This window comes from Trichechus manatus, unplaced genomic scaffold (assembly GCF_000243295.1).
Source record: "Trichechus manatus latirostris isolate Lorelei unplaced genomic scaffold, TriManLat1.0 scaffold00142, whole genome shotgun sequence".
Lineage (NCBI taxonomy): Eukaryota > Metazoa > Chordata > Mammalia > Sirenia > Trichechidae > Trichechus > Trichechus manatus.
In genome coordinates, this window is record NW_004444078.1 from 2638836 (window position 1) to 2655380 (window position 16545).

A 16545-nucleotide genomic window follows, 5' to 3' on the forward strand; every position below is an offset into this window, starting at 1 on the left:
ATAGCCAAAGTTACACCATTTCAGAAGTTTCTACATGTACAATTCAGTGACATTGATTACATTCTTCTAGTTGTGCTGCTATTCTCACTATCCTTTTCTAAATTATTCCATCACCATTATCTTTAACTTACTTCCCCTTAGGCTCCCCATCAAACCTTTTCAGTTGCTGTTGTCAATTTGATCTCACATAGATAATTCTTTTTTTTTTGTACCTTAGATAAAGGTTTACAGAACAAATACGTTCTCATTAAACAGTATACATATTGCCCTATGACGATGGTTAACAACCCCATGACATTCAATTAAAATTATTAAAATTTTAATAACTTTAATGTATGGGCGTAAATTATTACAGGTAGACCAGCCATATTTGTTTCCCTAACTCACAAAAGTAGATTATTGTTAACAATTCTGGGGAATGTTTTGTGTAAATGTAGATAAGTATATTCCAATGATTCTGACTTTAAGTTGCTTTTCTCTGGAGTAATATAAAAACCACTATTAGCAATAGTAATTTCTTAGTGACTAGCTTAGCAGTTTCATTTGAAAATAGTCAGGTGGCACTTTACCTCATAGGCTGTATGATGTGATTTTAAAGCAGTATAGATAAGCACCTAACCATATTATTTTAAAACCACTGGCCTTCCTCAAAACTGGGGTGTAGGAACCACATGGCTTTTCAATTTTCCTTCCATTTCTGTGGCCACATTATTACTCTCCATTCAGGAAACAGTGTTTGGCAAGCCGCCCACCACTGCTAGAATCAGTATATGCACTCTTATTTGGGAGGACAGGTTTTCATTTGTGTTCAGTTCATGTACAACTCTGATGGATGAAGATGGCTCAGAAATACTGCTTGCGGATAACATGATGTGGGGATCAAAAAATTCCTACTGAGTTTTCCTTGACAGAGCTTATATACAGGGCTCATTTGAAAAGTATGTCAACTAGAAACACCAAAATATAATCCTTGAGGAGAAAATGGTTGTTATTGCATAATTGAAAGATACGCAGATCAAATGTTTGAACAGATTTAAAGAAAGATTAAGATTAAAAATTTAAAGAAAGTTTTTAATACTCTTACAAGCCTCCTAGTGAGCCCTTGGGATTGCTCCTAACCCCTGTGGGCTCTTCAGGGATTCCTGTCTTCCTCCTTCAGGTCCCAAGGAGCTAGTCTTTGTCTCTTCTAAGTTGCGGCTACCTGCTCTATTTCTTGGGGGTTCCATTCTCTTCAAGGTTGCCTATAGAGAAGGACACAATCTTTTCAGTATGCTTCCAAACCAAAAACCAAACCCATTGCCATCAAGTCGGTTCCTACTCATAGCGACCCTATAGGATGGAATAGAACTGTCCCATGGGGTTTCCAAGGAGTGGCTAGTGATTTGTACTGCCGACCTTGATCATATTTATTGCCTCCTTTGAGATGTTTAAGTTTTATGTTGCTAATAACAATAGGAAAGCATATAGGATTAAGAAAAATAACAAACATGGGGAAGTTTCTTTATAACTGATGAAATTTTTGTAGTGTATTATTTTATGGCCTCTCATATCCCTTCTTAGATTTTATTAGAAAGTCTCAATACTTTTTTTTTTTTTTTTAAAGTTTAAGGTTACTGTTCTTCAAACCTCCCTCTTCCTTTAGTCCCATGGCTAGGGTACATTGTTCATGGTTTCAGACAATCCATGTAAGCTAATGGGCTATTTAAATGCCCTAAGTAATAGGTGGGCAGATTACATTAGGGAAACCTTAAGCCAAGACTAGAATTGGAGTGCTCTCCTGTTTATATCTCCCTTTTCTGATGATGAGACAAACAGGCTTGCAAAGTGAAGAAGGTTCCTCAGGTTTTAAGCTGGTGAGAGAAGTATCTCTTCCAGAATTATAAGAGATGTCACAGTCAACGGAGTATGCATAGAAGAGATTGAGACCACCCAGCCCTTCCATCCCAAGCAAGGACTCTAAACTGAGGAAAGGGATCTAAATGGGTTGCCAAAATTGAGAACTGGACATAGATAACTAAGTATAAAGTCCATGAACAGAGAGAGAAAGAAGAACAGGGAGCAGTGGGTCAAATTAGTGACCAGAAGGGTGGTCCTTAGCAACTGTCCAGAGAAGCCAATGTTGCTTTTGACTTGTGTTTTAGGTGTTTTCTTGGTGATTGATTTGGGATAGCCTGCTGTGTTAAAGGTTTACAGAGAGGGCAGATAGTTTCCTTTCTTAGTACTGAAAATCTTACAATTCTTTGAAGTTTTTTCTTTCTAATTATCAATGTGAGATTTATGTGTTTAATTTTAAAATACCTATTTTGTCAAGAGTAAATAAGACTCAGTTTTACACTTGAAGAACTTAGCACACAAGAATTGGAGAGGCTTCTGTAAAGAATTCATGTACTGAAAAATGGGGGAAAAATAAGAGAACTAAGAATGAGAGCAAGGGCATAGATTTTTAGTAAAGAAGAGCAACAAAATATTAAAAAGAGGAATTAAATTTAAAAAGACTACTTATTTTTCTATAAGCTTTGAGAATTATCCATGTAATATACTATGTAAAAATAGAGTGACAGACTTTTGTCCATGAAAAATTAACTGCTACAGGTGTTGTTCTCCTGTTGTAATCAATTAGGAAAAATATATGAAACAACTCTTAGACGTTGGATAATGCAGCTGACACAGGACTGTGATCACTGAGAGAAGGTAAACAAGAGAGTCCTATGATTGCCTCAGCTCTTTGCCTGCAAGAATTTCCAGAATCCTGATCTGCAGGGTATAAAACTCCACAAGATTAGGGGAAGAATCACAGGAAAGCAGTAAGCTGAACAATTAATGGGGCTCATACAGGCCTGGGAAGAGTTTATGTTCTCACTAGCCAGGAGGTTCATGCCTCAGTTGTTGTTAGGTGCTGTCAAGTTGATTCCTACTCATAACTATCCTATGTACAACAGATCAAAACACTGCCCGGTCCTGCGCCATCCTCACAATCATTGCTATGTTTGAGCCCATTGTTGAAGCCACCGTGTCAGTCTAGCTCACTGAGCGTCTTCCTCTTTTTTGCTGACCCTCTACCAAGGATGATGTCCTTCTCCAGGGACTGATCCCTCCTGATAACATGTCTAAAGTGTGTGAGATGATCTTGCTGTTCTCGTTTCTAAGGAGCATTCCGGCTGTACTTCATCCAAAACAGATTTGTTCGTTCTTCTGGCAGTCCATGGTATATTCAGTATTCTTTGCTGGCACAGTAATTCAAAAACATCAATTCTTCTTCAGTCTTCCTTATTCATTGTCCAGCTTTCATATGCATATGAGGTGATTGAAAAGACCAGGGCTTGGGTCCAGGTGCACTTTAGTCCTCAAAGTGACGTCTTTGCTTTTTAACACTTTAAAGAGGTCTTTGCAGCAGATTTGCCCAATGCAGTATGTCATTTGATTTCTTGATTGCTGCTTCCATGGGGGTTGATTGTGGATCCAGGTAAAATGAAATCCTTGACAACTTCAATCTTTTCTCCGTTTATCGTGATGTTGCTTATTGGTCCAGTAGTGAGGATTTTTGTTTTCTTTATGTTGAGGTGTAATCCAGACTGAAGGCTGTAGTCTTTGATCTTCATCAATGAAGTAAGTGCTTCAAGTCCTCTTCCCTTTCAGCAAGCAAGGTTGTGTCATCTCCCTGTCACAGGTTGTTAATGAGTCTTTATATAGTCCAGTGTCTTGGATTATTTGCTTAGCATACAGATTGAATAAGTATGATGAAAGGATACAACCCTGACACACACCTTTCCTGATTTTTAACGACGCAGTATCCTGTTGTTCTATTTGAACAACTACCTATTGGTCTATGTATAGGTTCCACCTGAGCACAATTAAATGTTCTAAGTTCCCATTCTTTACAATGTTATCCATAGTTTGTTATGATCCACACAGTTGAATGCTTTTGCATAGTCAATAAAACACAGGTAAACATCTTTTTGGTATTCTCTGCTTTCAGCCAAGATCCATCTGACATCAGCAGTGATATCTCTTAGCAGTGGCGGTAAATTAACAGTGTCCCCCAAAAAATATGTGTATCAATTTGGGTAGGCCATGATTCCCAGTATTGTATGATTGTCTACCATTTTGTCATGTGATGTGATTTTCCTATGTGTTGTAAATCCTATCTCTGTAACGTTAATGAGATGGGATTAGTGGCAGTTATGTTAATGAGGCAGAACTATTGTGTCTTATGCCAAATTCTTTTGAGATATAAAAGAGAGAAGTGAGCAGAGAGACAGGGGGACCTCATACAACCAAGAAAGAAGCACCAGGAGCATAGCGCATCCTTTGGACTTGGGGCCCCTGTGCAGAGAAGTTTCTAGTCCAGTGGAAGATTGATGACAAGGACCTTCCTCCAGAGCCAACAGAGAAAGAAAGCCTTCCCCTGGAGCTGACACCCTGAATTCGGACTTCTAGCCTCCTAGACTGTGAGAGAATAAATTTCTCTTTGTTAAAGCCATCCATTTGTCGTATTCCTGTTATAGCAGCACTAGATAACCAAGACATACAGTAAATGCTGCGCTGAACTCCCAAGGTAATTCAGTGGGGGAAAAGACAGTCTTTTCAACAATTGTTGCTGGAACAATGGATATCCATATGCAGAACAGAAAAACTGACTCTTACGTTGTACCATGTGCAACTTGAAATGGATTATACAACATCTGAATATAATAGCTAAAGCTATACTACTTCTAAAAGAAAACATGTCTTTGTCACCTTGGGTTAGCCAAGATTTCTTTGAACACAAAAAGCATGAACTGTGAAAGAAAAAAAAATTGGTCAGTTGATTTTCATTATAATGAAACACTTGCTTTTCGAAAGACAGTATCAAGTAAATGAAAAAGCCACAGATTGAGAGAAAATATTTGCAAAACATATATCCAATGAAGGATCTTAATCCACTATAAATAAAGAACCCTACAATTTACAGACTACAAACAGTACAATAAAAAAGTGGGAAAATATTACTTCACCAAAAAAGATATATGAATGGCCAGTAAGCACATGAAAGATGCTTAACATCTGTGATCATTAGGAAAATGCAAATTGAAACCACAATGAGATGTCACTGTGTATCTATTAGAATGGATAAAATTTTAAAAACTGACAGTACCAAGTGTTGGTAAGGATGTAGAGCACCTAGAGCTCTATTATGGATTGAATTGTGTCCCCCCAAAATGTGTATCAGTTTAGCTAGGCCATGATTCCCAGTACTGTGTGATTGTCCACCATTTTGTCATCTGGTGTGATTTTTCTATGTGTTGTAAATCCTACCTCTATCATGTTAATTAGGCAGGATTAGAGGCAGTTATATTTATGAGACAGGACTCAGTCTGCAAGATTAGGTTGTGTCTTGAGTCAATCTCTTGAGATATAAAAGAAGCGAGCAGAGAGACAGGGGGACCTCCTATCAGCAAGAATGAAGAACCAAGAGGGGAGCAAGTCCTTTGGACCCAGGATCCCTGCCAGAGAAGCTCCTTGGGACCAGGGAAGATTGATGACAAGGACCTTCCCCCAGAGCCGACAGAGGGAAAGCCTTACCCTCGAGCTGCCACCCTGAATTCGGACTTCTAGTCTCCTAGACTGTGAGAGAATAAATTTCTGTTTGTTAAAGCCACCCACTTGTGGTATTTCTGTTATAGCAGCACTAGATAACTAAGACAAGCTCTCATACATTGCTGGCAGCAAAACAGTTTGGTAGTTTCTTACAGTTAAACATATACTTACCATGAGCTCCAAAAATACTACTCCTAGGTATTTACCCAAGAAAAATGAAAACGTGTTCACACAAATGCTTGTATTCTCATGTTCATAAAAGCTTTATTTAAAATAACTAAAAACTGGAAACAACCCCAATACTTATGAACTACTGAATAGATAAACAGATTATAATATAGCTATACAATAGAATACTATTATAAGCTATAAGAAGGAACATACTATGGATATGTACAGCAACATGGATAGTGCTCAGAAGCATTATGCCATGTGAAAGAAGGCAGACACAAAGACTATGATTTTATGATATTCTCGAAAAGGTAAAACTAAAGGGACAGAAAACAGATCAGTTGCTGGTGGTTAGGGTTGGGGAAAGAACTTTTCCTTGTAATGATGTTACCCAAAGCAGGTCTTGCTTGGTATGGCTGCTCATCAATAAAGACACACTGGAGGTGAGGAGGGAAGAAGAGCATTTATTGCAAGCATGCAGGCAAGGAGCAAGGAGGTGTATACCTCAAATGAAGCTTCTCAACCAAAGGGAGGCGAACCTTTTATACCGTTTCTCCCACAGAAGTATATACAAACATTATGGACTACATAGGTTATCTTGGGGCACAGACGCAATAAGACAAATCGCATTTTTTCTTTGGTGTGTCGGCTAGTTAACTGGGTTTGACTGCCTTGAGCCACACACAGCACTTTGAGGACAGTGGACAGGATGGGGCAGGTTCCGCTTAGTCTGAGCAGCTGCTAATTGAGCCACACAGAGCACTATCACTTAAGGTTTTGTTTGATAATGGTTAAGCAGCTCCTAGCTTCATTGGCTATCAGTGGGAATGTTCTATATCTTGACTGTGGTGGTGGTTACACGACTGTGTAAGTTTATCAAAACTTACAGAACTATACACCTAAAATGAGTGAATTTATCATAAGTAAATTATAACTCAGTATGGGGCTCAGTGGTTAAGCGCTACAGTTGCTAACCAAAAGGTTGGCAGTTCGAATCCACCGGCTACTCCTTATAAACCCTATGGAGCAGTTCTACTCCATCCTGTCCGGTCGCTATGAGTTGGAATTGACTCGACAGGAACTTTCTTTTTTTTTTAAGCTGGTTATTTAAACAGATAAAATGGTATGCAAATTATGTTAAAATAAAAGTTTTATCTGTCAAAGTGTGCGTTATATTTGCTGAAAGTATCCATTACACTATTCTGTTCACTGCTATTAATAAGAGCAATTTAATGGCCATATTGTATCTTTGGGAAAAGAGTACAATAAATTTTAGAGGGAAAATGCATCAGTTTATATAGACAGGAAGAGAAAACAGTTTTCCTGTCTGTTGATGGACCTTACTGACTCATAAACATGCTCATGAGCTTTTAGGATATCATGAAATAGTAATACTTGCATCATTAGATAGTATATTTTCATTTTAAGTTATAAATGCTTTTAAGAAATTCCTGGAAATGTCTTAAGATGAGATTGCAAAAAGCATTCTTCTTGGCTGTCTCTAAGCCTTTTACTGTAGATAGGAAGAAAGAAATACTAGTGCCGTTTCTTTAAGTAAAGGGCTGTTTTGTCTTTACATAGAAATATGACCTTCAGAATAGTGAAAATATATTAAATAATAAAAATGTTTTTGTGAAATTGCAGTATTCAGTGAGATGGACTTTGACTTGTTCTAGTTTAGGTATATTTTGTACTTGTGTTTGTATTAGTTTATTGTCAATCTGAACACTTCTGGAAAAGATTTGTAGATAAGATTTGTATAACATTATTATTTAGAAAAATATTCACAATTCATTGCAAAACATAACTCTTAACTGTAGTTGATTGAAACTGGTTAAAAGTCAAAGACCTATTTAACAGGGTAGAACAGTGGCTTATGCTGCTTGGTTTTAAAGTAACAGATGATGTGATTTCTCGCTGTGGATTAAATTCTGCCTTCTACTTAATTTCATTGAACCCCGAGGACAACTGCTAAGAGATATTTTCCATTTAAACCTAATAGCAATACAAAACAGCTTCAGATCGTTAGGAATAATATTGTAAAACACCATAAAATGGCAAGGTTATACTATAAAGGTCTATATGCCTCTATCTGCTTGTCTTTATCCCACTATGTGTCTTTTTCTCTGCCTCTTCTGGCTTTGCTTTATTGAGTGCTAGCTAGGACAGACCATAAACTCCCCAGAAGCTTGTTTAACCCTATAGCTCCAGGCATTTATTACAGCGCATTCCACACAGTAGTTGGGTAAGGATGGGTGGATGGATCAATGAATGGGTAGATGGTTAGATGGACGGATGGATGGATGGATGAATGAATGAATGAATGAATGAATGAATGAGTAAGGCGCTATACTGAGCACTGAGGTACAAAAATGAAGATCCAGTACCTGCTCTCCTAGAGATCACATTCTAGTGGAACAGACAGACACGTAAACAATTATAATACAGTATGGTAAGTGCTGCAAAATAGAGGCTTGCACAAAGTACTGTAGGTGTTCAAAAATGAGGGAGGGACTCTGGAAGGCTTCACAGAAGAAGTGACATCTGCTCAGTGTCTAAAAGATAAGTGAGAGTTACCCAAGTGGCAAAAGGCATTCCAGATAGTAGTACAAACTGCATATTCCAAGAACAGATGTCTGGAGAATGCAGAGCAGGGAAGAAGGAGTCAAGTGTCAGAAAATAAGGCCAAAGGGATAATTGGACTAGATTGTGAGGGACCTTACATTTACTAAACAGTTCTTATTCAGTGAGCTTTGTGTGTGTGTGTGTGTGTGTGTGTGTGTGTATTTTAGGAACTCATTGAAGTATACAGAAAAATAAGATCTTAAATGTATAGCTCAAATTTTTTTCACAAAGTAAACATAACCAACACCCAGAATAAATTAATGTCCCCCATGTGTCCTCTCCCAATCACTACCTCTCCCCTGGGATAACCATTATACTGGTTTTTAACACCATGGATTATGTTGTTATTTTTGAGTTTTATTCCAATGAAATTATATAGTTTTGTGTCTGGCTTCTTTTGTACAACCTTATATTTGCACATTCATCCATGTTGTATATACCAGTAGTTTGGTCATTTTCATTGCTATTACGTATTCCATTGTGTGAATATATCACGTTTTATTTATGCATCTCTACTGTTGATGAACATTTAGCAATGTTTCTAGTTTTGGGCTGTTACAAATAGTGCTGCTATAAACTTTTCCTATATGTCTTTTAGTAACATACATAACACATTTCTGTTGGGTACATGACCAGGACTAGTACTGCGGTGTCATCCAGAAACAAAACTAAAAACCTGTTGCCGTCAAGTCGATTCTGACTCATAGCAGCCCTGTAGGACAGAATAGAACTGCCCCTAAGCTTTCCAAGGCTGCAGTCTTTTGGGAACCAGACTGCCACGTCTTTCTCTTGTGGAGCACACGTTAGCAGTCAAGCATCTTAACCACTGCGTCACCAGGGCTCCTTGCCATGAAAACTTTATGGTTGCTCTGCATTCTCACCAACACTGGATATTATTTGTCTTTTTCATTTTTTTTTTTTATTGTACTTCAGGTGAAGGCTTACAGAACAAATAGTTTCTCATGAAACGGTGGTACACATATTGTTTTATGACATTGGTTAACAACCCCACAATATGTCAACCGTCTCCCTTCTCGACCTTTTTTTTTTTTTTTGTCTTTTTCATTTTAATCACTCTAATGGATATAAAGTAGCATTGCATTGTAGTTTTAATTTGCATTTCCATATGACTAATGAAATTGAGCATCACTTTATATATTTATTGGCCATGTGAGAGTATCCTTGCTTGTGAAGTGCCTGTTAAATCTTTATTAATTTGTGGGAATTTTTTATTTATCTTGGATATAAGTCCTTTGTCCAGCATATGTATTGCATATATCTTCCTTTAACCTGTGACTCAACTTTTCTCTCTCTTCATGGTGTCATTTGATGAATAGAAAATAGTTTTAATGTAATCCATCTTTTCCCTTGTTTCCTTTATGGTTAGTTCTTTTATGTCTTGTTTAAGAAATCTCGGGGTATCCCTGCAAGCTTTCAGAGAATAAGACATGTCCCACTAAGGCTTTAGATTTCTCAACAACAGCATTGGAAGCTGAAAGACAGTGGATCATTGCTTTCTGTGCCAGGGGTCCCCAAAACCATCCCCATGTTCGGTGATACACTAGGAGGACTCACAGGACTCAGCATATGGCCATACTCATGGCTATGCTCTATTAGTGTGGAAGGATGCAAAGCAAAATCAGCAAAAGGACAGTGCATGGGGCAAAGTCTGGAGGAAACTAGGCCCAGGCTTCCAGGAGTCCTCTCCCAGTGAAGTCACACAGGATGTGCTTAATTTCTCCAGCAGAATTGAGACAACACATGGTGAAGTGTTGTCTCAAGGAAGCTTTGTGGAGACTCAGTGTCTAAGGTTTTTTTTGAGAGCTGGTCATTATGCCCTCTGCTTAGTACATACCAAAATTTCAGACTTCCAGAAGGAAAGCAGGTGTTAAATCTTCCATTTCATCAATGTAGCATGTTTCCCCATATACTTAGGTTACCTTTAATTTCTCACAATGATGTTTTGTAATTTTCTTTGTAGAGGACTTGCGCTTGCACATTTTTTGATAGATTCCTGGATATTTAATGATTTTTTTTTGATGCAGTTGTAAATGGTATCATTTAAAAATTTTATTTTCTACTTGTTGATATATAGAAATATAATTTGAGATTAAATTTTGTATATTGACCTTATATCCAGTGACTGCTAAACTCACTTATTCTAATAGTTTACAGATTAATTTGGATATTCTGTATACATGTTATTGTTGTTCTTCCTTGCTTCCCTCCCACATCCCTTTTATTTCTTCCTCCCCACCCCACCCCTGCCAGCTTCCTATACTGGCTAGGACCTCCAGTAAAATATTTAGAAGAAGTAGTGATAGGAGCCATCCTCATCTTATTCCCAGTCTCAAGGTGAAAGCTTTTAATATTTCACCATTAAAATTTTTTATTGCTATAGGTTTTCTGTGGAATCTTGATCCAAGGAATTCTTTGAACTGAAAAAGTGAAGTTTAAACCCTTCAGACAGTCATTCAACAATAGAGCCTGAAAACTATCTATTGCAATTACGAAGGGCAGGCATTACATGTACCTCCTGCAGCAGCGGTTGTAGTCACAGTCTTACATGTGTATTGGAATGCTGGCAGTAGCATCTTTAAATTCAAAAGGACGTGACATAGCATTGTAGCGAAGGAATCAGGTCTGAAATTCTTATTTTATTAAATATTTAAATACTATAGGGAGGAACAACTCAGAAACGGAGGGTGAGACTAGTTGCATAACTCGAAGAATGTAATCAATGTCATTGAATTATGCATGTAGGAATGGTTGAATTGGTGTATATTTTGCTGTGTATATTCTCAACAACAACAACAACAAAATAAGATTTAAAAAATACTATTATGGAAGAGTGTATCACAGTACCTTGAATTGTTTTCTCCCCTTTCTTTCAAGGTAAATTGATTTATTTATAAGTGAAGATATTAGTTCAGATAAAGCACTTCTCTAGAGTCACAATGTGGGACGGGAGAGCTGCTGTATTTCCCTTCCTCCACCTCCTTTATATTTTATAGTGAAATGTCCTTTGTGATGTGTTAGCAGTTTGCAAGATGTGTATTATTTTATTCAAGTGTAATTGCTGTTTGCTTACCTAGTTGGGATCATAATTTATGCCAAGTAAGCTACAAATGTAGATTTATTTTATTATTCTTTAAGTTACAGGTATAGACTTTATTCCAGTTGTGGAATGATCTGTTTTGTTTTTGTAACATATTAGAAAATTTGTTTGATGCTTTGGCAAGACTAGCCAAGGTCTTTTATGAGACTTTGGCATATGAAAGTACTGTTAATGAGCATATTTTAATGTGATTTGTGTAGAAAAATCAGCTAGTTTATTATAAACAATAAAGGAAGTGTTGGGCTAAATAGTTTTTTTTTCCTCAATAGATGATTAACAAAATGTCTCCAACATCCCTAAAGATCACGCTAAGGCAACTCATAGAGGGATCTTCAAAGACATTACAGGAAGTATTAACTATGGAATATCGGCTAAGTCAAGCTTGTATGGTAAGAAAAAAAATTATTGTTTTCTAGTTATAAAAGTTCTGCGTGTTCATTGTAGAACATGTAAAATACAGAAAAATATAAAGAAAATAAAAACTATATGTAAATCTACTTTAGGAAAACACAACAGGCCAGCTAGCTTTAGGTGTGTGGCAGTACTGCTCCCCAGATTGGTACTAAGCCTTTATGAAACAAGCAATTACATTTGCATACAAGTGTAAGAAGGCCTCAGATCTCATTTGGAATTCAGAACATGGTCTGTTTTAGGCACAGTCTTTGTGATCTTGGGCAAGATGTGGAAACTCCGAATCTGAATTCCGTCATCGGTAAAATGAGGAACATTGTAAATCGTTGTAAGGATTCAGTGAATCTATACATAAAGTATATAAAGTATCTGTATATAAAGTATAGTGCTTGACATATAAAAATGCTCAAATGGAAGTTATTTGTTAAATGTTTTAATTAATGGATTAGCATTGAAAGTACCATTGTAAATACATTTAAAGTAGTAATCACATGCAGTATTATTGATTTCATGAAATATTTCATAATCATAGTGATTTCTTCTTCCAGATAATGAACTCTTTAAAGGCAGAATCATCCCTTTTGTGTTAATACTCAGAGGGTCCGTAAGAAACATCATTTTATGGGATGAATAAACTCACTTTTATTTAGATAGATAAATTAGTGACCTAAAGGGAATATTTCATTTAATAACCAGATAATAGTACATGCCTAATGGGCTTTAAAGTAGCCCTGGTGGTGCAGTGGTTAAGAGCTTGGCTGTTAACCAAAAGGTCGGAAGTTCAAATCCACCAGCTGCTCCTTGGAAACCAAATGGGGCAGTTCTTCTCTGTCCTATAGGGTCATTATGAGTCATAATCAACGGCAATGGGAGTGGGCTTTAATGTTTTCAAATAGTTTTTAAGATATTTGAAGTAGTTCATTTAACCAGAAATAAAGCTCTCTTGGCCATATCTAAAGGCACTCCTTGTAGAATGTAAATAGCAGCTAAAATTTATTGAGTGTTTTCATGAGTAGGAACTATGCTAGGCACTTTGCATGTATTCTCTCTATTAAATCTTACTCTAGGAGGATTGGAACTATTATTATCTCCATTTTACAGATGAGCAAACTGGCATAGAGAAGTAACCTGCTTATGGTTGTACAGCTAGTGAGTGGCTGAGAAGTGGCATGTGAAATGAGGCAGTCTTACTCCAGGGCCTGTGCTCTTGACCACTACCCTATATACCTCACACAGTGCATATTTTTCACAGTACATTTTGTGCACTGCCTGGACTGATTCTTCCTTCCTTCAGTCTCTCAGCAAATATATTAGCTGTATGCCAGGCAGTGAGCTAAGTATTAGCTATGTTGAATAAGAACACACAGTCCTTGTTCTCATGGAGTGTACAGCCTGCTGAGACTACAAAGAACAAGTAAAATGAGTAAAATAATTATAAATTGTGGTAAGTGCTCTAAAGGAATTGGTGATAGAAGAGAATGACACAGGGATAGGAGGGGTTGTGGGTTGCAAAGGAAATTCTGCTTTAAATAAGTAGGTCAGGGAAGCCATCTCTGAGATACCACCTCATCTGTAATCTGAAGGATAAGAAATGAGTATGTTAATAAACCTCCCAGGGTTTTAGGCAGGGGGCAATGTGATTTTAATTTGCTCTGCTTTGTTTTAAGAAGGTGATTATTGCTGCTGAATGGAGATAGAGATGGAGGGGTTCAGAATAGATACAAAGACCAGATAAGAGTTTATTGCAGTAATCCAAGTGGGAAATAATAGTGCCTTAGACTAGGGTGGAAATGAAGAGAATAGATTTGAGACAGATGTAGGCGATAGAATTGGTAGGACTTGGTGGTGGATGTGAGGGAAATAATGCATTTAGTAATTGGAGCTTAGAGGTTTGGGTTAGGGGTTTAAGTCTGAGAGACATTAGCATCAATTGCTTTTTAAAGCTTTGGGGATTTATTTACTCAAGGAATAAGAGAGCCTATCGGGCACTGCTGGAGGTGCCAGGAATACATAAGGGAAAAAAACAAAAATCCTTGCCCTCGTGGAACTTACTTTATAGTGGGGGAGACATACTATAAACAAGATAAATATGTAAAATATATAGTTTTATGAGTTATAAATCCTAAGGAGAAAACTTAAAGCAGAGAAGGAGGGTATGGAATATAGGGGGTCAGAGGATTGAAACTGTAGATAGGGTAATCAGAGAACACCTCACTGAGATGTTCTTTGACTGAAGACCTGGAAGAAGTAAGGAAGAGCACCCCAGGCAGAGGAAACTGCAGGTTCAAAGCACAGAGTTGGGAGTGTGCCTTCCTGTTCTAGGAGGCCGGGAGGTCATGTGGATGGAGTAGAAGAGGGGGGTGCATGAGAGATGATGTCAGGGGTAATAGGGTAGAAGGAGCCATGCAGAGCATACGGGACCTTGAAAGTCTATATGAGGACTTTGGCTTTTGTTCTGAGTAAACTGGGGAGCCACTGAATGGTTTTGAGTAGAGGAGTGACATGATCTCACATTTAACAGAATTGATCACCAGACAATTGATGTATAGAGCATAGGATGGAAATGATGGGGAAGGAAAATAAAAGACATTTGATATTTTGAACCCTGAGAAATTCCAGCTTGATTTTGAGGTGGGCTAGAGGAGAAAGAGCAGTGGAAAGAGTAAAAAGCCAGAGAGGCAGGAGAACCAGGAGAGAATGGTGTCACAAAAGCAAGAGAGGAGTGTTTCAAGGAGGGAGTAATGAACAGTGTTGACTGCTACCAGAGGGTCTAGTAGATGAGGCTAGAAGTATCCTTTGAATTTGGCAACATCAAAACTATGGGTGATTTTGGCAATTGTTTCAGAGGAGTGATGGGGGCAGAAGTTATGGTAAGTTGGAGAGGAAATAAGTAGTAAATGGGATGTGAAGACATTGAGACAGTATGTGTACACAACTCTTCTTGAAACAAATAGGGGAGAAACTGGAACTGTGGAATCAAGTGAGGTGTTTTTTTTTTATTATTATTTTGTAAGATGGAAAGTGTTAGAATATGTTTACAAGTGATTAGGAATAATCCAATAGAGAAGAAAGATTATGTTGATGATCCTAACGATAGGTAACATTTACTAAATGTCTGGCACTGTGCTGGGATGTGGATTGAAATAATCTTATGATGTATATATTGATACTGCTATTTCATATATGAGGAAACTAAGGTTTAGAGAACTTACTAGCCCAAAGTCGCAGTTATTATATAGCAGAACCAAGATGTGAATCCAGACAGTTTGTATGCACTTAGACACTAAGTTACACTGCCTGCATTGAGGATGTCAGGAAAAGAGAGGTGGGTACCTTCTCAAGCAAAGTCCTTAAGAAGGCAAGAGCAGATGTGAACTGGAATGTAGGGAAGGACTGGGGTTATAAAGAGGGATGGTTTCTTCTTCTGTTGTCATGAAAGGAAAGACAGGTGCAGATAAACACAGGTAGGCTTTAGGTTTAATGGTAGGAAGACAAGGATGTCTGTCTCTGAGGGCTGCTTCTCTCTTTTTTTTAGTGAAATAGGTCATTAGCTGAGAATTTATTGAGAGTAGAGTGTGCTGGATTTGACACAGTGGCTGCAACAGTGGGCTCAAATATAGCAACAATTGTGAGGATGGTGCAGTACTGGGCAGTGTTTCGTTCTGTTGTACATAGGGTCACCAGGAGTTGGAACCAACTCTTCAGCACTTAATGACAACAACAACAGAGTGTGCTGAGGGTAGAGGTTGATGAGGCAGAAGACAGTTTAAATCATTATCTTCAGGAGTAGGGGAGAGAGCATGGATTGTTGGGTAATTTTCCTTGCCTATTTGAAGTTTGGGATCATGGATTTTAAATTAAAGTCACATTAGTTGTGTGATTTTTCTACAGTAAGGTTTAGCTGCTCAAGTGCAGGCAGAGTTAATGGTAAGGTTCAGCTGGTGATGGGGTTTTGCCAGGCCAGTATGAAGGAGGAAAAGCAGTTTGAGGGAGATGAGTTTGAGGGAGCTTAAAACAGTTCAAGGAAGAGGGACCATATTAATGCAGTGGGGAAACTGGGCTGGACCACGAAGGATGAGAAGCCAGTACAGATGGTGAGAAAGTTGTAGGGTCAGTGGGCCTCAGTTAGATCAAGGATTTGCAGCTGAGGAAATACTTGAGCAAATAAGAATAGAAAGGAGTGGGTTTCTGAATGTCATGGTTCAGATGGTAGCCATGGGCTGAGGTAGGTGAAGATCACCAGGAATAAGGATGCTCAGAAATTACCACAGTAAATCTCAATTTTCTTTCAGGGAGGTCATGATTTTCATGAAGGCGTTAGAGCAGGTAAGTGACAAATAGTTGAGTTTCCTTCTTGGCTATTATGAAAATAGGATTTGTGGTTATATACTCTTAATCAGAAATGATAGTTCTATTAAAGTGAACATTTAACTTTTATAAAGCTTGTAGTTTTTTGTTTTGTTTTCCTATTACCAATTGGAATGTAAGGGGGGGGGGCAGTCTTTGAGACTAATATTGTTAAAAAATTCGTATAACTTGGCCACTGCTCCCTAATTACATGTAAGAGTAATGCTGCTCCTAAAGTCACGTGGACTGCATCTGTTAAGTGCAGCATGAGTTTGTAAACTCATTTTGCTACTGAA

The 16545-nt window shown here is 37.8% G+C and overlaps 1 protein-coding gene across 2 annotated transcripts in view; it reads left to right on the top strand.

The window, feature by feature from the left end:
• Window positions 1-16545, top strand: part of HIBCH (3-hydroxyisobutyryl-CoA hydrolase) — a 99565-nt gene that overhangs the window by 76765 nt on the left and 6255 nt on the right. For both annotated transcript variants that reach the window (XM_023739884.1, XM_023739883.1), the window contains exons 12-13: window positions 11761-11880; window positions 16195-16228. In XM_023739884.1, coding sequence (XP_023595652.1) covers window positions 11761-11880; window positions 16195-16228 — 154 coding nt within the window. The remainder of the gene's footprint in view (window positions 1-11760; window positions 11881-16194; window positions 16229-16545) is intronic.